Source organism: Oryzias latipes, chromosome 18 (genome assembly GCF_002234675.1).
Source record: "Oryzias latipes chromosome 18, ASM223467v1".
NCBI classification, from domain to species: domain Eukaryota; kingdom Metazoa; phylum Chordata; class Actinopteri; order Beloniformes; family Adrianichthyidae; genus Oryzias; species Oryzias latipes.
The window spans coordinates 23,736,828-23,758,974 of record NC_019876.2 but is presented as its reverse complement, the minus strand read 5'-3'; the positions used below and the strand labels follow the sequence as shown (position 1 = coordinate 23,758,974).

General features: G+C 40.1%; 2 protein-coding genes and 1 long non-coding RNA gene across 4 annotated transcripts in view; 2 read left to right on the top strand and 1 right to left on the bottom strand.

The window, feature by feature from the left end:
* Positions 1–22,147, bottom strand: part of LOC110013936 — a 105,954-nt gene that overhangs the window by 43,521 nt on the left and 40,286 nt on the right. The gene's annotated exons all lie outside the window — the stretch shown is intronic.
* Positions 9,263–10,516, top strand: LOC105357923. The gene is made up of 3 exons (XR_002872004.1): positions 9,263–9,319; positions 9,648–9,686; positions 10,259–10,516. It is a non-coding gene; the product is annotated as an uncharacterized LOC105357923 (long non-coding RNA).
* LOC105358228 lies at positions 19,354–21,489 on the top strand. Of its 2 annotated transcripts, none has more exons than XM_023948913.1 (10): positions 19,354–19,772; positions 19,855–19,965; positions 20,043–20,058; positions 20,158–20,237; positions 20,440–20,481; positions 20,684–20,740; positions 20,838–20,900; positions 21,008–21,049; positions 21,225–21,287; positions 21,426–21,489. In XM_023948913.1, exons 1-9 carry the CDS (start codon positions 19,511–19,513, stop codon positions 21,272–21,274), a joined length of 723 nt encoding a protein of 240 aa, XP_023804681.1. In that variant the 5' UTR covers positions 19,354–19,510; the 3' UTR covers positions 21,275–21,287; positions 21,426–21,489. The 2 variants fall into 2 exon arrangements, with proteins under 2 accessions (XP_023804681.1, XP_023804680.1); XM_023948912.1 differs by having other exon boundaries at positions 20,410–20,481.

The following is a 22,147-nucleotide window of genomic DNA, read 5'->3' as shown; positions in this document are numbered from 1 at the left end:
GGGATCATGGACTAGGTGGGCAGAGATCTTGCAGGCAGACTTCCATCGGGTCCGTTTCCTGGTACAAGCTGTCTATGATGTCCTGCCCAGCAAACCTCCATGTCTGGGGAAAGAGTAAAACACCATCCTGCGTTCTTTGCCCTGGGAGTGGCTCATTAGAACATCTCCTTAGCAGCTGCCCAAGGGCTCTGGCTGATGGTCGCTACCGCTGGCGCCATGACCAGGTGCTTAAAGCACTTGCTGAGAGTTTAGCCTCAGCCATAAAAGCCAGCAAAAACCAGCACGCTCCAAAAAAGGCAGTACCCTTCATCAAAGCTGGGGAGAAACCTCAGGCGTGAAAACAATTGCCGACAGGCCTCCTCCACAAAGCCTTGGACTGGCAGCTGCAGGTTGACCTAGAAAAACAGCTAAGGTTCCCTCAGCACATTGTGAGAACAAATCTCTGTTATTAATCTCTGAGACTTCAAAACATCTGATCATGCTGGAACTCCTTTGACTGTCCCCACAACCACGACTGGATGAAGCTCGTCTGCTGGACTTTTATATATGTAGTTGTAGATTTAGATAAGTTAATTCTTCTCTAAGAGTTCTGGTAAATCGCCTGTCCGTCCTGGGGGAGGATCCCTCCTTCGTGTGGGCAGCCCTGAGGTTTTTCGTTTTTTCCGGAATCCGTTTTTTTTGGGGAGTTTTTCCTTACCGCGAAGGGGGGTCTAAGGGCAGGGATGCCAGTATAGCTTAGTCAGTTTGTTAGTTCATTTTAGTATTTTCCTATTGAACTCTTTGTATTCGTGATCCTTTTAAGTTCATGTTTTACTTCGAAGCCCATCGAGACGACTGTTGTTGTGATTTTGGGCTATACAAATAAAATTGAATTGAATTGAATTGAATTGAACTCACGGTGCCCTGGGAAGAGCGTATGGAGGAAGCAAACAAGAGGAAACGCCCTAAGTACCAGGAACTGGTTGAGGGGTGCAGGGAAAGAGGCTGGAAAACATTCTATGAGCCTGTAGAAGTTGGCTGTAGAGGCTTTGCGGGACGTACCCTTTGTAAAGTCCTCTGCCGTTTAGGCATCACAGGGGTGGCCAAAAAGAGGGCCATTCAATCTGTGTGCGAAGCCGCAGAGAAGGCCACGAGGTGGCTGTGGATGAAGAGGGCTGATCCGTGGTCTGCTGCTGGGACGCAAGTCGGGGTCTGATCAACCCCCGCTGGGTTGCCTGGATGAGGGTGTATGATGTTGTGAGACCCGAAACACCCGATGACCTCAGTATACATCACTGAGGATGCGTCCCAGTGCATCCATGAGATGTTTCATGTACAAGCACATTTATTTATTTATTTACTTATTTATTTATTTATTTATAATAGAGAAGCACTTTGGTACTCCTAAAGGAATTGTAAAGTCCTATAGAAAATAAACCTTCATTTATTCATTCACTTGTGGTCTGAGGCATTCTGATGAGGTCTGCTGGTGCATCGTTTACACGATCATGCCAGCATCTCTGAAAATGGGTGTATGGTTTCCCCAGAATGGCTTTGGCAGATACACATCATGAATCTAGCCAAAAAGTTGCCTCCAATGCGCAAACATCTTGTGCCTGAGATGGTTTGAACAGTGATGGTCCTGCCGCTTTTTCGCCAAAAAGACAACACGGCATCCTAGGAGAGGCTAAGGAAACTGGGGTCCTCCAGAGTTTGCAGGACTCTTGAAAAGTTGTTCAAGATGACGTTATTGCATCTGCCCTCTTCTATGGAGTGTTAGTGGGGGGAGGATTCACTAATAGGAGGATGGACACTCTATCTGGCTCTGTTCTGGGATGTCCCCTACAGTCTCTGACTGTGGAGGGTGAGAGTAGGATGTCACTGCAAATGGAATTCTTCATGGATAATCCTCTTCATCATCATCATCCTCATCATCCTCATCCTCATGCTCAGACCGTGGGGCGCAGTGAGTAGCTCAGTCAGTCAGAGACTTTAAAACCACGCTGCAGGAAGGAACGCTTTCGCAGATCTTTCTTCCTATGACCTAGTACAGTGGTCCCCAACCACCGGGAAATTTTGGCACCGGGACGCACAGAAAGAAAAAATAATTTCCATTTTATTGTTTTTTCGAAAAAAACGTTTTATTTTTTTATTTTGAAAAGTGACCAGACACACTTAACGCACGTCAAAGTCGCAACACCAAACTTCACGTTATACATACACCCCGCTAAAATTACACCCAAACAACCAAAATGAGCAAAAAAACAATATTATTATTATTGTTATTATTATTACTAAAGAGAAAATTCCACCCCCGGTCCACGCTAAACGTGTCTTGCGTTGCACCTCAACCCCCGCCCCCCCACCCCATACACACACAGGTCCGCGGGAAAAGTGTCTTGCCTTGTACCGGTCCGCGGTGACAAAAAGGTTGGGGACCACTGACCTAGTAGACTCAACATCAGGGGGACCTACTATTGGGAAAAGGTAGGTGATAGCCTGGGGCCCCTAACTCTCTTGGGGCCCTGAGCTGAACACTCAATAAAAGTGACCAAAATAAAATGTACTTCAAAGTACAGTTACGAAACCAAAACACACGTGTTGTGGATATCCCAAAGAAGTTTTGAAATCATTATGGGACGGCCACACGACCTACGGCTTAGCGGCCATTTTGTCGCGAACTCTGACCTAACATTGCGGCCGAATATCCACCTCTGGCCGCTCGGATTGGCTGACAGAGGAGCCCGCCTGTTTCAGTCAGTCCAATCATGAAAGTCCACTCCTCCGTATCCGGGCAGAGGAGTGGGGGGAAACAAATTCAAGACAAAGAGAAAATTTTATTAGGGGCTGTCGTCTAATGATCCATTTGGTGGATTCTATTCTAACTCCACCAGTATTCCTTATCACCTTAGGACAGTGTCGTAAAACCCACTCATCCTTGCTGTGGATGAGAGAACAAGATGAACAGACACACAAAGCTCTAAAAAGTTAAAATGGTCAATCTGAGTTACCATTTAAACATTCTTTCTAGACAAATACATTTAAACTATGATAATAATAAAACAATGTCCTTCACATTGTCCCTCTTTTCATTATTAAGACATCTTTTGTCCACCCCCCTCTCTTGGACTGGGAAAACCCCAGGCCACTAGTGGAGGGAAACATTGTAGATTTAAATAGAGATAAGGCACAAACACATAAAACGAAATAAATGTAAAGTAAAACATAAAAACAACAAACAGTTTGGTGCACCGGTAAGGTGAACAGGCGTCCCGTCCACGTTCCTGTGAAAGGCAAGATCTCAACGTGAAGAAATGATACAACTTATTGTTGTTGCCTTGCAGCCATGAGGTCAGTCGCACCCTTGTCATTAATCATTGACCTCAAGGAGGCAGTGCGTTCCACAAAACAAAGAAGAAATATCTACTATAACCACAAAGACCCAAGAAAACCAACATGTCCAAACCATCTCGAGATGTTTATGCTGCAAATTAGACATTCTATGCTCCATAGACATTGAAGATCCTGTGCTGGAAACAGTTCTGCCGACAGACACTGTAAAACTCAAATCATACAACTTCAACAGAAGATCTTTCATTGCTTGCAGGCAGGCTTCAGGAGTTGGAGCTGCTAGCAGGAGGTCATCACCATACAGCAACAAAACACAACCCTCTGGTATGACAACATTCTACAGGAGAAATTGCAGACATTGATTGAAAATGCCAGGACAATTTTATTAACACCTTTGTACTGACATGCGAATAGATATCTGCTATTTTCATGTAATGGAATGCAAAAGAAAACATTTGCTAAATCGATGGCAGTGAACAACACCCATTGTGGGGTTAAAGTTGACAGCATGCAATATGGGTCAGGGATGGGTAAGACTAGCGTAATGGTGACGTCATTAACAGCCCTTAAATCTTGTGCCATGTGATAAGTTTTACCATCTGCTTTTAAAACTGGTCTCAAAAGAGTACACCATGAAGAAAGCAAATGCTCAATGACACCAGAGTTCCATAAACCAGTCAGAATTTCCTCCATCCCTTCATCTGCATCCTTCACCACCAGTACTGTGGTCTGAAAACTTTCACTCCTGCAGTTACCTGAATCTCCACCGTGGGAACAGTGGAGGATGAACCAACATCAAATTAACCTGTGGAGCATGAAGCGTCAGGGAGCGTTCTTAACATCGCCTCTGCATCTTCATGATCCGTCTTCCGTCTTCTCTGTGATGTCTGACAATGCAGACATTCTCTAGAACTGAGGAGTTAGTCGTTGGAGGCAAGGTTAACCTGTAAATTTTTATTGAGGGAGAAAGTTGAACACCTGAAAAAGCACAATTTTGACAGTTTGTGTTGTTAACGTCCCTTTTAGTCATGGGTCCGAGTTGCCGAGCCTCATGACCAGGGGGAGTGCTAAATCTATGTGAGATACAGCTGTGTCTTACATCCGGTGCCATTGCAATTGTGAGTGTGTGAATGAACAATGAAACCGTCACACCCTCAGGACCAATGTATATGTAAGTGGATTTTAAATGCCACATGTGGCCTGCTACCTGATAAAATGCTTCCTGATACAGTTGATCATCCTGTCAGTCATAATAGAGTGTGCAGTTCAGGTCATCGGAGGCAGAAAAATATGGCTTCAAGGACAGGATTCATGGCTTCCATACCTGAAATTCATGGAACACACCTGGGTTGTCAGGGGCCTCTGGATCCAGCCGATGTCAGCAGTGGGGGTTGGCTGTGGTGTGTGGCATCCGATCTGAAAGAATGCTGGCTCCTGTTTTGACAAGAATGTCCCGTCCCAACAGATTCACAGGCGTGTGTGGTGAATGCACAAATGAATGTTCCACCATCTGGTCAAAAGTCAGTCGGATGGTCTTTTGCAGGTTTTGAGGAGTCATATGTTCATTTGTCAGAGCAGATGGAGGTAACTGACAGTTTATAGAGGAACATGTTGCACCAGTGTCCACTAAACCCATCATGGGGTTACCTCTGAGCTTGGAAAGAGACCATGGCTCCTGCATCAACAAATGGTATTGTCCGACTTGCCACTCCTGTGGTCCTCGCTACAGTGGAGGAGGGGCTTGGAGTGGTCGTGGGTACTGTTCATTACCGCCACGCCCTCTGCCCCTGGTCTGTGCATTCTGCTGTTGGGTACCTTGTTGTGGGCAGTCGGGCCCAGTTGTCCTGAGCGCCACAGATGCCATTTCGAACTGCTGCTGGGGAGGGGGGGGGGGGGGGGGGTCATGTCTTCATTTGATTAGAGGAGGTGACTCGAGGGTCAGTCACTCCTAACTCAGCTCCTTCCTGTGAAGCCAGAGAACTGAGAAATGCTCCTCTTGTCACTCACCCAATGAAGCAGAAGGGGTTTTCTGTGTAAAGATTTATGAGGTCTCAGGAGGGGTCTGTTCTTCACCTTTCCTGCAACATAAAAGCTATGTGCTGCTTGGAAAAAATATGTTGTTACAGCAGATGTTGTTAAAGCATATTTATTACTGTCATGCTTTGTTTTCACCATGGCCAACACTGTGGATGCAAGAATCAGTTGATTAGTGATGAAAATCAGGAAAGGAAAAAATCCCTAAACTTTTCTTTGGAGCCGGAAGTCTGAATCTGTGAAGATCTTTCCAACTTTACCGAACATCAGCTGCCAGAAAATTTAAAATAATGAATCCATGGTTCGCTAGTGAGGACGCTGGAAAACCAACTCCGACAAGACAAGAAGACGCATCAGCAGCAGAGTTTCCGTGGAACAGGAGGTTGCCTGTGGTGGAAGATCGACTCGAGTGCAGAAACTTCCAGCAGATGACAATGAAAAGCTGTCCATCCTCCGCTCCTTTACTGGCAGGCAGAAACGGGCGAGTTATGCCACACTTCTGGACTGCAGAACTTGAGTTTGGGCTGACTTGTCTGCTTGTTCTTTGGAGCCGCACTGCAACGAGACGGACTCTGACGATGAGGAAAGGGAAGCTGCCGTGTTTGATAGGAATGTAGCCCAGCTGTTCCAGATACAGAAGATGACGACTTTGGTGGATTTTTGGATGCTGATTGATGACTGAAAAAAAAATCACAACTGACTCAGTTTTGCGCTCGCTGCCTTTTTAAAACACACACCAAAATGCATGTTGTAACTGTATATTGTAACTTTAAATACAGAAAAAAAAAACACACCGATAACTGAAACGGCACGGTATAATCCAGTGTTGTTGTATTGTGTGTTATAAAATAATATGGCTTTAATTGTGTGTTGTGTGTGTGTGCAGGTCAGTGTGTGGTGTGGCTCTTTGACTATCACAGTTAAAAATGTCGGATCTTTGTGTCAAACTTGTTCTCCACCCCTTTATGCTAGAAATTCATAAAAAAAAACCGTTGATGTAACGTGGATTAAAACGTTAACCAATGACCCAAGACCAAGGTAAGAAAGTGCAGCGAGGTTTTTTGTGCTGTAAATTTTTCTCATGTGAAAATCACTGCGTTTGTTACCGTTTTAATCCCATTAATCCACGTTACGGCCGCTGTTTCTTTCTATTAAAGCCCCTAAAAGAAAGACCCACCGCTGCTTTGCTGGATTTGACAAGCAAATCTTAGCAGATCAGATCAACCAGAAAGGTTCCTGCCCCCAAGTCACAAACACACCCCCTTAACACTGCGCGCAAACCCAGGCGAGCATGCAAAGGTGAAGTGAGCGAGCAGGATCACCGCTCAGTTAGGATTTCAGGCCTGCAGTTGTAAAATGCGGAGTCGCTCGGTTAGAATTGCACCTGCGCGGTTGAAAGGCTCCTCACTCAGTTCCTGAATACGCCCGCTCAGTTGTCTTTACACCCTTTCACTTTATGGCTGAGATGAAACGCCATAGACTCGGCCAAAAACACACCACATATTTGGGCAGGGGACAAGCGGAGAAGACAGAAGCAGGCAGATTTCTAATCCTTCAGCGGATCTCTGTCTGCGGCTGTAACAAGCGAGCAGACAGAGAGCTGTCGGCAAAACAATACCCGATAAACTGTTGTGGATTCACTTCTGTTCTAGCTTTCTTTTGTTTGCAGCAACATTTTTTGGCTGTGATCACTTTTTGTTTGCAGTTAAATTTTTTGTTTGTAGTTGCTTTTTTTTTTTGCTCAAATCCTCGGCCACCGTACTCAGACATAAGTAAAACTAAGGGGAAAAAAAATCACATTAAAAATAGCAAACACTGTTATTCCGATCGTTTGAAAGCCACTCATATGTACTAAAAACATAAAACAAAACGTTCTCTTTATGGCTAGAAAGGGCAGCGGACCTCCATTGGAGGTCACAGTTCTCTTCCGTATTGTTTGCGGTCCATGCATCCATGCAGTCCATGCTCTGGGAAGGCGGTTCAGCAGCTTTGTTCTGTTAAAAACCTTCACTCGATTAATATACAACGTCCTCCTCTCTGTACAGTGAAGGGTCAGGTCGTTGGGATTGAAGGGACGGAGCGCCTGTCCAGTAAGACCACCAAGATCAGGGGGAGTATGGGATCTATGCAGTTTTACCGAGGGCTGTCTGGTCTCTATATGACTGGAGCAAGAGCTTGGTTTGCATAGCCGATATTAAGTCAGCCCTGTTCAACCTACTACTATGATGGAATCAACCTGGATGAATGAGAGTCTTCATGTTCTGAATATTCTGAATGATAAAGCATTTGATTGTTGTCCAGAAAAGTGATTTTCATTTCACAATTTCATCTTTTGTTCAATAGAGAAGCTGCTCTGATGGATCTGAAACAGATTATTAAAGTGGAACCCAAATCAATGATGATGCTCTCGACGTGATTTGTATTGAGAGCAGGGAAGGAGAAGCTAGAGGTGGAGGTTTGCCTTGGAAAGGAAAAGAGTGAGAAAAAAAGGTGGAATATTTTATGTATCTAGGGTCAACAGTCCAGAGTAATGGAGAGTGTGAAAAAAAGTGAAGAAACGAATGCAGGCAGGTTGGAATGAGTGGAGAAAAGTGTGATGTGTGATGGAAGAGTTTCAGCTCAAATGACAGGAAAGGTCTAAAAAACTGTGGTGAGACCAGCCATGTTGTTCTGCATGGAGACACTGAGGACAAGACAGGAAGCAGAGCTGGAGGCAGCAGATATGAAGATACTTTGGATGTTTTGGACGTATCCAGAGGAGTGACAGGGAATATATAGATAGAAGGATGCTGAGTCTAGAACTGCCAGGCAACAGGTCTAGAGAAAGACTAAGGAGGATGTTTATGGATGACATGATGACATGAATGTAGCTGGTGTTAGAGGAGAGAATCCAGAAGACAGAGTTAGATGGAGGAAGCTGAATAACTGTGGCGACCTCTGAGGAAAAAAGATAAAAGGAAAATAAGTTTTGTTTATAAGATTTAGTTTGAAACATTAGAGTCTGCTTCACGGCAGTCTAAATACAGAACAATACAGAATCCAGTCTGAGTTCAGGACTTGATCCAAGACAATGGACTTTTCCAGTCTTTCAGCAAGAAAAATTCTCTACAAGATGCGAGACCAAAATGATGAAAATAGACAAAGTTCATCATCTTATGACTTCATGCTGCAGCAGTTTTTATATTTTCTTCTTCATCTGGTGTGAATGATGTGATGGTAACACTTCAACCAGGAAGTGACCATAAAATGCAGAAATAGAAAATGTTTCTGCACTGAGACCATGTGACTCTTCACATCCCAGAAGCTGATCTTAGTGGTTTAGAAGAATGAAGACATTTGCTGTTAGAAGAGAGGACACGGATGAACAAAGAGCAGAACTACTATCAGTCAGTCCACACTGTGAGTATTCTAGACTTACCAGAATCAGAACATTTTCATTTCTTGGTGACTGAAAGAAGTTCACTGCTTTGTGGACAATCTGGACTTGAAGATTTCTCTGCAGCACATTTGAAGAAAAGTACTTTGATTGTTTTAGAAGCAAATCTTTACTTTGCTTTTCCTAAAATCTAATGTTTTTTTTTTTTTTGCTAATAATGATTAAATGTCATTCACTCATAATTAAAAACCATTATTAAGATTTTTGGAGTTAAATTTTTATTGAAATAACATTTTTCTTGTCTTTATTAAATCAGTTGAAATACTTTTTGTCTTCCTTCTCAGTCGAGGACGTTGTGACAGTTGTGTTATTGTTGTCTTAAAGAAGGAAACTAGAAGTTAGTGAGTCTTTTCCATTCAATATTTACAGAAAACATCATGTTTTTTTTAGTTTCTCACAGTTCTTTGCTTTTCCTGAAGCACACTTTCATTTTTCTCTTTTCCATCAGGATTTTTTTTCATCAGTGTGATTTGATTGTGAGGATGGGACACACTCTGCTCTGTAAACTGGAGTTCATCTGTGAGTTTTTCACAAGAACTTTTGCTGTTTTCATCACATTCATCAGGAAAAATCTATGTTTGAACTAAATTGTTAGAATTTCATGTTTCAACTGCATGCAGCTGTTTTCTCCACAGGATTCAGCTGAACTCTATCAGGGATCATGATGAACAGTTTTCTTTAGAAAGAAATCATTTTTCTTTGTTTATTCACTAAAACTTTCACATTATTGTTAGAGAAACCATTGACTTAATGTCACATTCATTGACAGTTTTAGTTTCATTTCTTTCTATTGTTGAAATATTGTATCAGTTTCTGAATCTCTGATGTTTCCATCTTTCATGTACAGTAGTGCTGTATTCACTCCTCCACAGTGGACACACTGAAGGTGACACTTTTGGACTTTTTGTTGTTTCTTTTCATAGTTTTTACATTCATGTCAGTTTAAGTAGCATTTTTAGACAAAAAACCTGATTGATTTTAAAATGTTAATGTTTGGTTTTGTTGGTGTTTATCTTCATTTAAAAAAGTTTTTTGTAAATTGTGGTTTTGTGTTTGTTCTAGATGCTGAATTGACCTTTGAACCCAAATGGTCATCTTTCTTTGTTGGAGAATCTTTAACCTTCAAATGTGACATGGAGGAAGGAAGAACAGATGACTGGAAATACACATTAAAGAAAAGTGATTGGACACTTTATTCTGACGTCACACAACAAGATTTCAAAATAAATCTGCTGGATAAAAGTCACAGTGGTGTTTATCAGTGCTGTGGTCTCAGGAAGGATTCAGATTATAAAAAGTGCAGCAACAGAGTCTCTATACGTGTATCAGGTAATTTCTTAGTGTGTTTCAGACAAGACTCGTTTTATGAGAGAATTTATATTTAAAAATGTATTTAATGAATGCCACTGATGCAGCATGATTCTCATAATTGTTATATTGAAATGTCAAACATTGCAGACAGAGCCAGAGCCACACTGACAGCAGCAACAACAACTGTGTCAGTAGGAGACAGAGTGACACTGATCTGCTCTGTGGAGAAATCTGCTGGTTGGAAATATGAGTGGTTCAGAAGAACCTCACACACCTCTGAATACAGAATGAACGATGGACTAAATGGAAACATCAGAGTTTCACAAGGAGGAATCTACAGATGCAGAGGATTTAGAGGAGAACCAGCCGTCTACTCTGATCCAAGTGATGAAGTCACCATTCAAAGAACCTGTGAGTGATTTCACTTTGTTGAAAGCTTTTCACAATCATTGATTTTAACATTAAAATGTGTTTTAATGTTTTTAAATCTGATGGAAACAATTTCCAACAAAGTCAGTGTAACCCAAAAACCCAGCTGGTCTCAGATCTTCAGAGGAGAGACGATCACTCTGACATGTGAGGTTCAGGGAGGTGAAGGAGTTCAGTGGGAGTATGAATGGAGAAGACCTCAGTCACAGACATTCAGGACAAAGCAGAAAGACTGGACTATCACAGCTTCCATCAGTGGAGACTACAGCTGTAAGAGCAGACCCACAGATGATTCATATTCTGCAACAAAGTGGAGTAAAGCTTTAAGGTTGTCTGTTTTAGGTAAGAATTTCATACTTAGTTGAATGTAAAGTTTTTTTCTTCTACTTTTACCAAAAATTAGAACTTGTAAAATGTTTCTTAACTTTTCTATAAACAAAAAATAAAATGATTTAAAAAATACATCAACACTGATTTAAAAAGTATATTTTTGACAGGATTTTATTTTAAAATCACAATTTTACAATCATGGATTTAAAAAACAGAGAAAATCCAGTTAGAAACATAAAAAAAGATTGTTGTCAGAATAATTATTACTAAATAATTTATGTACAGAAATTGTTCATTTTACAACCAAGGAGAATAAGTTTACTGGGTTTTGGCTTAAAACTATGGAAGCGATTCTGTAGCATAAATAAAAAGCAAAGTCAAAACCAGAAATGCTTTTTCATTTTCAAAATGAAGCTGCATTTTTTGACTCAAAATTAAAAAGAAAAAGCAATACTTCAAAATGCTTTTTCATTTTATACTTCAACCCAGCTTTTTCTGTCACTTAATTAAAATGATAAAGAAAATGGTATTTGACATTTCATTTTCAAAAAGGTCACTGGTAAATGTGTAGCATAATTCATTTAGAAATGTCTAATTTGACATTTAAAATGGATTAACAGAAATGCTTTTTCATTTTCAAAATGAAGCTGCATTTTTTGACTCAAAATTAAAATGAAAAAGCAATACTTCAAAATGCTTTTTCATTTTATACTTAAAACCGCTTATTCTGTGTCATAATTAAAACGAAAATGCAAAGAGGGGATTGCATTTGCATTTTAACATCCACCCCGCGCACCTTGTCACAATATTCATTTCGACTGACTGACGCACACACACGCACCAGGAGCAGACTGTGTTAGCGGCAGAGACGAGGGTTTTGTGATGGTTGTGAACTTCTGATGAGTTTCCACAGCTTCTCAGGACTAAGTATCTGCATGTCCGCCTTCTGCGGTCCTCCTCCTGACGCATCGCGGACAAGCTTTGTTCTTCGGACCGCCAGCTGCCATCGCACAGCGGAGCGGGAAGCTCCGATGATCGCTGAAGGCAGAAATGCTGCTACGATCTGAGAAACCATCAAATGAATTTGTGTTTCCAGTGGTGTCCAGAACAAAATAAAGACTGATGTAATTCCCACATATTCACATATTTATTTGCAGCTTCGCGCTGAATTTGCTGTTTGATGACAGCCAGAGCCCCATCAACAGATAGCAGATTTCACCATGCTAAATGTTTGCTGGTTGGACAAACACTCACTCAGCGCTAAACTGCAGGAGACTATCTTCTAAATGTGCTTTTATTACAGTTAAGACTATATTTAAGGGCCTGCTCTGCTCGATCATTTGTTTGTAAATCCGTGCGGTCAGACGACGCTGAAGTTTGGTTGCGATTCACAGCTTCTGATTTGCGAGGGCACTAAAGGAACATTCTGCTGCATTTTTCACATTAAGATCACCTAAAACCGGGTCCTGTTCACAAACCGCTGGACCTGAACTGCTCAAACCTGGACTCCTGGATCTTAATAAATCAAACAGCAAATTCAGCACGAAGCTGCAGATACATTTGTAAATATGTGGGAATTACATCATCCTTTATTTTGTTCTGGACACCACTGGAAACACAAATTCATATGATGGTTTCTCAGATCGTAGCAGCATTTCCCCCTTCAGCGATCATGATCAGGAGCTTCACGCTCCGCTGTGCGATGGCAGCTGGCTGTTCGAAGAACAAAGCTTGTCCGCGGTGCGTCAGGAGGAGGACCGCAGACGGCGGACATGCTGTTATGTAGTCCTGAGAAGCTGTGGAAACTCATCAGAAGTTCACAACCAACACAAAGCAGTCTTCTCTGCCGCTAACACAGTCTGCTTGTGGATGTCTGTCTGTGTCAGTCAGCAGCCGGACACACGGAGAAAGCAGTGACGTCATCGCCCCGCCTCCCCTCTGCTAATGCTTTTAAGAAAGTCAAAGTCAAAGTCGGCTTTATTGTCAAATATGCTGCATCCATAAAGACATACAGCACAGATGAAATTTCTTTCCTCTCACCCCACAGTGCAAGCAGCATATAAAATAATAAATAAATAAACGACTTAAAAAATAGATAAAAAGGCAGCAATAAGAAGAAGAATAACAGTAGTCTAAACAGTGCAGAGAGCAATGAGATGGTTAAAGTGACAACAGTGCTGAGAACAGTAAGTGGATGAGTCATTGATGGCAGTCTTTGGTGAAGGTGGTGATCTGAACTGTTGTGAAAGTTTTCAATGTGAGCTTGTAGGTTGGAGTGGAGGGGCCAGAGGGGGGAGGGCAGGGAGGGAGTTGAGTGTCCTTATCGCCTGATGGAGGAAACTGTCTTTTAGTCTGCTGGTTCTGGCCTGGATACTTTGCAGCCTCCTCCCTGATGGCAGCAGGTTGAAGTGTCTCTGGGATGGGTGGGAGGGGTCCCCTGCAATCCTGATGGCTTTGCGGGTGAGGCGGGAGCGGTAAATGTCCGAGAGGCCAGTAAGAGGGACACCAACGATCTTCTCAGCTGTTTTCACAATGTGCTGCAGAGTCTTCCGGCATAATGCGTTGCAGGCTCCGTACAACACGGTGATGCAGCTGGTCAGGATGCTCTCGATGGCCCCCCTGTAAAAGGTCTGCATGATGGGGGGAGGAGCTTTGGCCCTCTTCAGTTTACGGAGGAAGTACAGGCGTAGTTGGGATTTCTTGGCCAGTGATGCAGTGTTTTGGTTCCAAGACAGGTCGTCGGAGATGTGCACCCCCAGGAACTTATTACAACAATTTTCCCAGGGTGGATTTGAAAATGCAAATGCAATCCCCTCTTTACATTTTTGTTTTAATTATGACACAGAATCAGCGGTTTTAAGTATAAAATGAAAAAGCATTTTGAAATATTGCTTTTTCATTTTAATTTTGAGTCAAAGAATGCAGCTTCATTTTGAAAATTAAAAAGCATTTCTGGTTTTGACTTTGCTTTTTATTTATGCTACAGATTCGCTTCCATATAAACTAGAGCTGTGACAGTGTCGAATTTTTGATAACCGCGGTGATGAACCACCAGGGGGCGCGGTGTCGCGGTTAAGATGGAAACATGTTATGAGTTTTTCTCTATATTTTTATTAAAGGCATCAAAATACATGACAGGAATCCTTTTAGACTATAAAAGTAAACAAACATGTTTCTATCTAAGAAGATGGTCACATATTTTATTTCTTATGTTTTAACAAGAAATCATCAATTTAAAGTTTATCGTGATTTTTCTTGTAAATGTGTTTTAATATTAATAGAATCTGTTTCTTTTATTGTTTTGAAATCTATTCCAGATCCTCCAAAGGCTCAGATAAGTAGAAATGGAGGAACTCTGACCTGTTCTGTGAATCCATCATCATCTGGTTGGAGTTATTATTTTTACAGAGGAGAGAAAAACCAGGAAGTGCTGACAGTGCAAAATACTGATTTCCATTCTAATAGAGAAATCAGAGTTTCACAGGGAGGAGTCTACAGATGCAGAGGAGGAAGAGGAGAACCAGTTTATTCCACAGAGATCAGTGATCCAGTCACCATTGTTGGTGAGTTTCTTTGTGTTTTCTTTCTTCATTATTGAAATAATCAGCATGAAAACTTCCAGACCTTTAAGAAGTTCAGACATTCACATTTATTAGTCATTGAAGTCACTCACTGTTCATCTGAGGAGCTTCTTCACTTCTGACTGCTGGTGAGGAAGTTCTCTTTCTTCTGTTCTGACCATCTCCAAGCTTTGACACAAACGTTAAATAACTAGTCGTCATGTGATCAGATGCAAAGGTCAAAGATCCAGTTTGGATCAGGATGGTGGACTAATGTCTCATTATTCAAAGAGAGTCTTCATGTGGTTTAGTGCTGATGAGTCTGGTTACTGCTCTGTTATTGTGTCAGTTGTGAATGGGAGCACAGATTCCTGAGAAAAGATGTCAAAGATGACAGAGGACAGAAAGTGGGTCACCCCCCCCCCCCCCCCCATGTTTCTCCATTTGGACATAGATTTTTATTTATTTATTTAAGGATGCCCATTTGTCTTATCCAAAGGTAAGACTACTCTTCCTGGCGTCCGCATTAAAGGAATCACTCAAAAACCTTTCACATTGAATGAACATAAAAAAATTATTAAAAGGTTTTCCACCTGATTAGAAAGCTTGACTTGAACAAAAATGAATCATATTGGTCCTACTTAATGTACTTAGGTTGGGTCAACTTAATGTATTTAGGTTCAAACTAATAAATTTAAGTTGATTCAATTTAAACACTACTTTAACTTAATATTGTTGCTCACTCTAATAAGAAAAAAGTTGACCTAATTTAAATGAATCACTACAATTGGTAACACGTAATTGTTTAAGTTTATTGAACTTAAATTTGTATGTCTACCCAACTCAATATGTGGATCTAACTTAACTTGTTTGTTATATTTTCTTTAGTTTTGTTTAAACACCTGAAATTGACACACTTTTCTAAAGTTCAACCTATTGGCCTTGTAATTTTCATATCAAATAGATGAATTAACCAGCAATGTCCCGCATTTCAGGATAGGAGTTCATGTGTAAATATCTCTGTCTTTCATATTGGATCACTGGTGTTTTACTGAACAAGGGGGTTGATTATCATCCTCTCCCAAAATAAACATAACACTTTAAATTACTAGTTAAAAGGGAGTAAAACAGCTAGACAACAAAACACATGGACAAAAACTCACACTTAATCGCCAATCTGCCCAGATAGACAAAGAAAATGGTATCCCACAATGCCTTGGGATTACTAATATAATCCAATTTAATGGTATCATGTTGGACCAACATGATTGAATTTAGTTACTGCTAAATTGATTATTTTTATGTACAATCGACATGATTCCTTCACGTATGATTTACAAACATACAATTTTCTGGTTGAAATGACAAGTTACATTTCTGTAAAGTTGATTGGCTGGTAATTTCCTTTTTTTGAGTATACACAAAATCAGCAAAATACATACATGAAAAAACAAATACAGAGGAAATTATATATTCAAAATAAATCTCAAAAAACAAAAATATGAGAATCTATTTTATTAAAACAAATGACAATTGTGCAGTGAAATTATGTTATAAGATTTCGATTTTTTAAGATTAGCTTTAAAACTCTTTTGGCATTTTTCTACTTTGGTTTCTGAAGGCAGCATGTTCCAGTATGTAATTGACATACATGACAGTTTTTTAGGGCTCTGGTTCGTGGTAGAGGGAGAGTTAAAGTAACAGAAGCTTTTCTAGTGTTAAATGATGTCTTATATTTTGCAACAGCTGCAAAAATAAGCTAAAGGGTTTGTGCAGGGTCCAGATTTTATGCAGAAACAAAATCAGACTACATGCAAACCTGTCCTGAACGTTCATGCATGAAAGACACGGATGCATCCAGTCTGTATTAGTCCTAAAAGGACAACCCAGAGCTTATCTTGCAGCCCTGTTCTGCACTTTCTGAACTCTTTCAAGCTCATCTTTGTTTGCATTTGACCCAATAGCAGAGCAGTAATCTAAGTGACACATGACTAAAGTCTTTGATCTCTCTCCTTCATAAGTTGATTTAGATCAACATCCAACCAAGGAGCTTGACTAGATCTCACAGTTACTTTCCTTATTGGTGCATGTTTATCACATATGGCTGAAAATAATTTATAAACATCTCTAGAAATGATTCTGCATGTGTGTGACATAGTACTTTGTACCATTGCACTCTCACCATTTAACTATAATGTTGTTTATTTTCATAGTTTTTACATTAATGTCAGTTTAATGCATCATTTATAGACAAAACCTCTGATTGTATATTTTTATTAATAATAGATGTTCTTTTTTGTTGTTTCTTTACATGGTAAAATCAAGTTTTTTAATTCAATTGTGTGTTTGTGTTTGTTCTAGATGCTGTGTTGACCTTTGAACCCAAATGGTCAAATATTTTTACTGGAGAATCTTTAACCTTCAAATGTGACATGAAGGAAGGAAAAACAGATGACTGGAAATACACATTGAAGAGAAATGATTGGACATTTTATTCTGACGTCACACAACAAGATTTCAAAATAAATCTGCTAGATAAAAGTCACAGTGGTGATTATCAGTGCTGTGGTCTCAGGAAGGGTTCAGATTATAAAAAGTGCAGCAACAGAGATTCTATACGTGTATCAGGTAATTTCTTAGTGTGTTTTTGATATGACTCATTTTATGAGAGAAATTATATTGAGGAGTAAATATCACTGAAACTGAAAAAAGACTTTTCACAAAAATACACCTGAACACTTCAATAGTTTGGTGTGTTTGTGTGTGATGTGTGTTTTTAACATTACTCATTTTACTAATATTGTCTTATTTTTGGTATTATTATTATTAAAAGTAAATGTTTTTGTTAAATACCAGAAGAAAGACCCAGAGCCACACTGACAGCAGGAACAACAACTGTGTTAGATGTTGGCCTCTGTTTAGACGGATAAATACATCTATTTTTTTGAACTCCACAGCACACAAACCAAAGGCTGAACTGAAGATCACAAAGTCTCCAGTAGGGGGCAGAGTGACCCTGAGCTGTTCAGTGAAGCCTTCATCATCTGGTTGGAGTTTCTTCTGGTTCAGAGGAGAGAAACCCTCCAAACTGCTGAGAACACAAGATGCTGATTTCCTCTCAAATGGACAAATCAGAGTCTCACAGGGAGGAGTCTACAGATGCAGAGGAGGAAGAGGAGAACCAGTTTATCACACAGAGTTCAGTGATCCAGTCACCATTGGTGAGTTTAAAAAGGTTTTAATATGAAAATATAAAATGTTTAAAGTTTATTATTTTGAATAATATCTATAAAACTGTTAAGTTTTGGTTCTAAAGCTCTTCACTCTTATTTTATAAGCAACACGTTTTCTTTACTTTTAACTACAAAGTCACTGGAACAAATTTGTCTTCTAAAAAGGCCAAAATGAGCCCTGCTGTAAATGTAAACACATATACCTAACAAAAGGATGTTGGTGTGACACTGTCTGCTTGATTTGAAAACAGCTATAAAATGATTTAAAAATCAAAAACAATTGTTCTCATCTTTAACGATTAAACTACTGTTTCCGGTTTTTAAAGTTTTGATCGGCATCTATTAAAATGAACTGAAGGGAGGGGTATTGGTAACCATAGCAACTTAATGACAAGAACAATTCTTGATGAAAAACCAACATAACAGTGGAATAGACAGAATTGAATAATATTGAGTCCATTTCAGCTAAAGAGCATTGCTGTGTTTCTGTTGCAGTTCCTGCAAAAATCAAAGTGTTGCACGCTGACAGAGTTGGTCCATCATCTGTAAAAGTGAAACATTGACAATAAATGATCTCTGTTGAAGAGAAGCTGCTGATCATTTCTTCTAATAGTGTAGTTTGTCATAGAGGCTCTGTCATAGAGCAGCAGAAGTCACAGCAGAGCAGCAGAGAGGTCAAAACAATCATGAAGAAAGTGAAAAATCTCCTGCTTCATTTCTGTCTGACAGCAGAGTTATCAGAGTTCTGTCAACCTGTGGAGCTTCTTCTATCAGAACCAAAGGTGTCACATGAAAGAGTTTGGTCAGAAACACAACAAAGTCACTAAAAACAACACTATTTCTCCACCAGAACCTGTCCTGAGAGTGTCTCCATGGTGGTTGAGTCCTGGAGCCTCAGTGACTCTGAGCTGTGAGGTTGAACATGTGTCTGCAGGATGGAGCTTCTACTGGTATAAAGCTGTTCCTGATCTATCACACAAGTCTGGCTCTTACAGCTATGAGCTGCTGCCTGCTAGCTCCAATGGGACTGCAGACAACTCATGGACAGACACACACAGCAGGATATGTGTGCAGAGCTGGAAGAGGAGAGCCACACTTCTACACTCTTTACAGTCAGCCTCACTTTGTCTGGTCTGGAGGTCAGACTTCTGATTGTTGTTTCATTTCTGTCAACACTGAATGATTTCTCTTCACATTTCTAATGCTGTCAGATTCTGCTCTTTAGTTTGCTTCTTTCCACTTATTGCTAACAGTCAAATGTCATTCAAAATGCTGTAAACAAATGTTTCTTTTCATTTGCATAGAGCCATTCTAACTCCAAGCCATTGAATGAAAATCCATTGAAACACATTTGTTTTTGTGTCTCTTTGCTCTCCAAATGAAGCTAAAGTGTGCTGATCTTCATCCTGTTTGTTTTCAGATCTTCATCCATCAGCGTCTCTCTCAGTGAGTCCTGACAGAGTCCAACACTTCACCTCTGACTCTGTCTCACTGAGCTGTGAGGGAAACTCTGCTGAGTGGAGAGTCAGCAGGTTTCTGCTTCCTGACTTCCTGTCATTCTGTTCTGACTGGGGAACAATGAATGGATCAACATGTCATGTTCAGAAGATCCAGTCCAGTAATGCAGTGTACTGGTGTGAGTCTGGATCAGTATTCAGCAACGCAGTCAACATCACTGGACACTGTGAGTGGAAACATGTTTGGATTCCTATTTTTAGCTTGACTTTCATCATTGGATTGATTTGAAACACATGCAGAAGTTGAAGATGGATTTAGATGATCAACTGGATGTCAAAGCAGAATGAAGCAGACGTCAAACATGTTGGGATCATATGTGATGAAGATGAATGTTGATGTTTCCAGATGATGATGAGCTTCTCCTGCTGAGTCCTGTCCATCCTGTGACTGAGGGACATTCTGTTACTCTTGGCTGCAAGTTGAGGACAGAAAATCTTCTTTCTAAAGTGTTTTTCTATCAAAATGACACAATCATCCAAAGTGAGAGCAGAGTGGAGATGGTCATCCCTGCAGTGTCAAAGTCTCATGAAGGCTTCTACAAGTGTCAATCCTCAGGAAAAGAATCACCACAGAGCTGGTTGGCAGTAACATGTCAGCAAATCTCTATTGATTCATTGTAAACCCTTTAGGTGATAATATTTACATATATTTGAATAAAACATGTTTTTTACAGCTACATCCAGACGTGACAGCTCCTCATTTCCTGTCTTGGTTGTTGCTCTAACTTCTGTAGTTTTGGTCATTTTTCTATTCATGATGTGGTTTCTCTACAAAAGATCAAGAGGTGAGAAATATTATTATTATTAGATAATATTCATAATAATCTCATGTTAATCAATAACAGATTTTTTTTCTTTCCAGATTCAGACATCATCAGGTTTGTGCAGCTCTGTGTTTCTATGTTTAAAGTGTGACAGATGATTTTCTTGGAGATGATGTTTTCAATCATTCTAATCTTTCTATTTCTTTCTTCCAGCAGCTCTCAGGACAACAACCAGAGCTCTGCTGCAGACCACAGAGAAGCTCAGCACAGAAATGACTCCATGCTCCTCCATGGTTAGTCTAAACTTTGACTGATCTGGATTTATTCTAGAAGTTTGACTTTAGAACAAATGAACTGAACAGAACAGTTTCATCTCTTGATGTCTGATCTGGAAACTGATGGAAACATTTTGTTCCTGTTGGTTTAGAAGAGGTTGATTCTGTCTTTGTGAAATTCCTTTTTAAGGTGGTTCTTCTCTGTTTGAATCACACAAAGGTCCTGAGGAGATTCAAACTGATCCAGAAGATGAAAACAAAGGTAAAATGAAAGAATCAGTCAGGATTAAGAACATTTATCTGTTCATTTACATCTAAATTATTATTCTGTGGTACAAAAATGACAGATTTTCTCTATCAGACATATAAAAAAAAATTAAAGAAAACATCTTTTTATTGTAGACTTTTAGATGAAAGAAGAAGAAATGATCCAAATATAAAAATATGAATAATTGTTGTTTCAGGTGAATCCAGGAAGGTTACATATTCTTCAATCAATCTTAAAACCGTCACTAAGAAAAGTGAGAAAATCAAAGCATTTATTCAACATTTAACTAAAGAAAAAGCTTCAAGATAGATTTATGAACCAGTTGAGTCAAATCCAATGTTTCCTGACAGAAAAGAGACAGAAAGCAGCAGAGGAGACAGTTTACTCTGATGTGAAGACAGGAGCGTCTGCAGGTAAGATCTGCCACTACATGGAAACATCTTCTCCATCCATGCAGCTGCCTTTCCAAATGACTGTCAGGCTGTCAGCTTCTGTCATGTTGGATGTTGTTTGCTTTTAGATGGCAGTCAGCTGTATGCACAGATCATGAAGAAAAACAAAGGTAAGTCAAATCTTCATCTTTGTAACTTCACTGACTGAAAACTGCTGGAAAGGAAACTGCAGGATTCATTCAAGTCAATGTTTTCAAGTCATTCACTTGTCACAATGTGAAATGAACACAACTGTCTTTATTGTTTTCCAGTTTCTACTTAATATTTGATTTGATTTTCTGACAGGAAAATGGTCTCATTCAGCTGATGAGATGCTTTACTCTGAAGTTCAATGAGGACAAACACTTGGTAAGTTTCCATCTGATTCTCTAGAGATCAAATCTGATAGAAATGATAGAAGCTTGAATTTGTTGATGTAGGTTCTGCATCAAGACCATGCTCCACCCTCAGCTGCTGAGTAACTCTGCATTTTGGCTTTTCTTGTAGATCCACAGAGCCAGCAGCATCCATCAATGTGATGAACAAACGTCTCACCTGTAGGTGGCGCTGCTGGACAGCTGCACGTTTGCTGGGCTCCAAATGTTTGCCTCTCTTTTGGTCTCATTTTAGTATTTTTGTTCAGTTTTTTTATTTCATATGTGATTTTAACTTTCCTGCAGCTGCCTAACATATAATCCTAAAGGAACTCAGGGATGAATTGAATTTGCTGAGATTTTCTCTGGATTGTTAGTTTTTCCAACATCAACCAATCTGCAGCTGCAGTCCAGGATCAGCTGATGTCTCTGGTTCACACAGTCTGCTCTATCAAGGCTGATCATGAACAACATGGAGCTTCAGACTTTTCTGTCCTTTAAGATCCTGGACGTCCAGATCCAGGTCAGTCTGGACTTTCAGACAGTGTCTTACTTTCACCAGAACCATCAGGAAACAACTGGACTTGTTCTGTTGTTGAACTGAACGCTGCAGAAGGAGTGTGAGTCCTTATTTGGTCAGACTTTGAGACTATTCTTCTCCATGATTATTTTTTTAAGCTTCTGATGTACTTTTAAACTTTTTTAAGTTCTTATAATGTAAAATGTGTTAAACTTTACTAACCGAACAAATTCAGCTAAAGTTCCACTCTGATGATATTTTGATCCATTTTAAAAGGAGTAAGCCTGCCCCCATTTCCCATCATTCTCTGCTTACACTCTCTCCAGCTAGCTTAC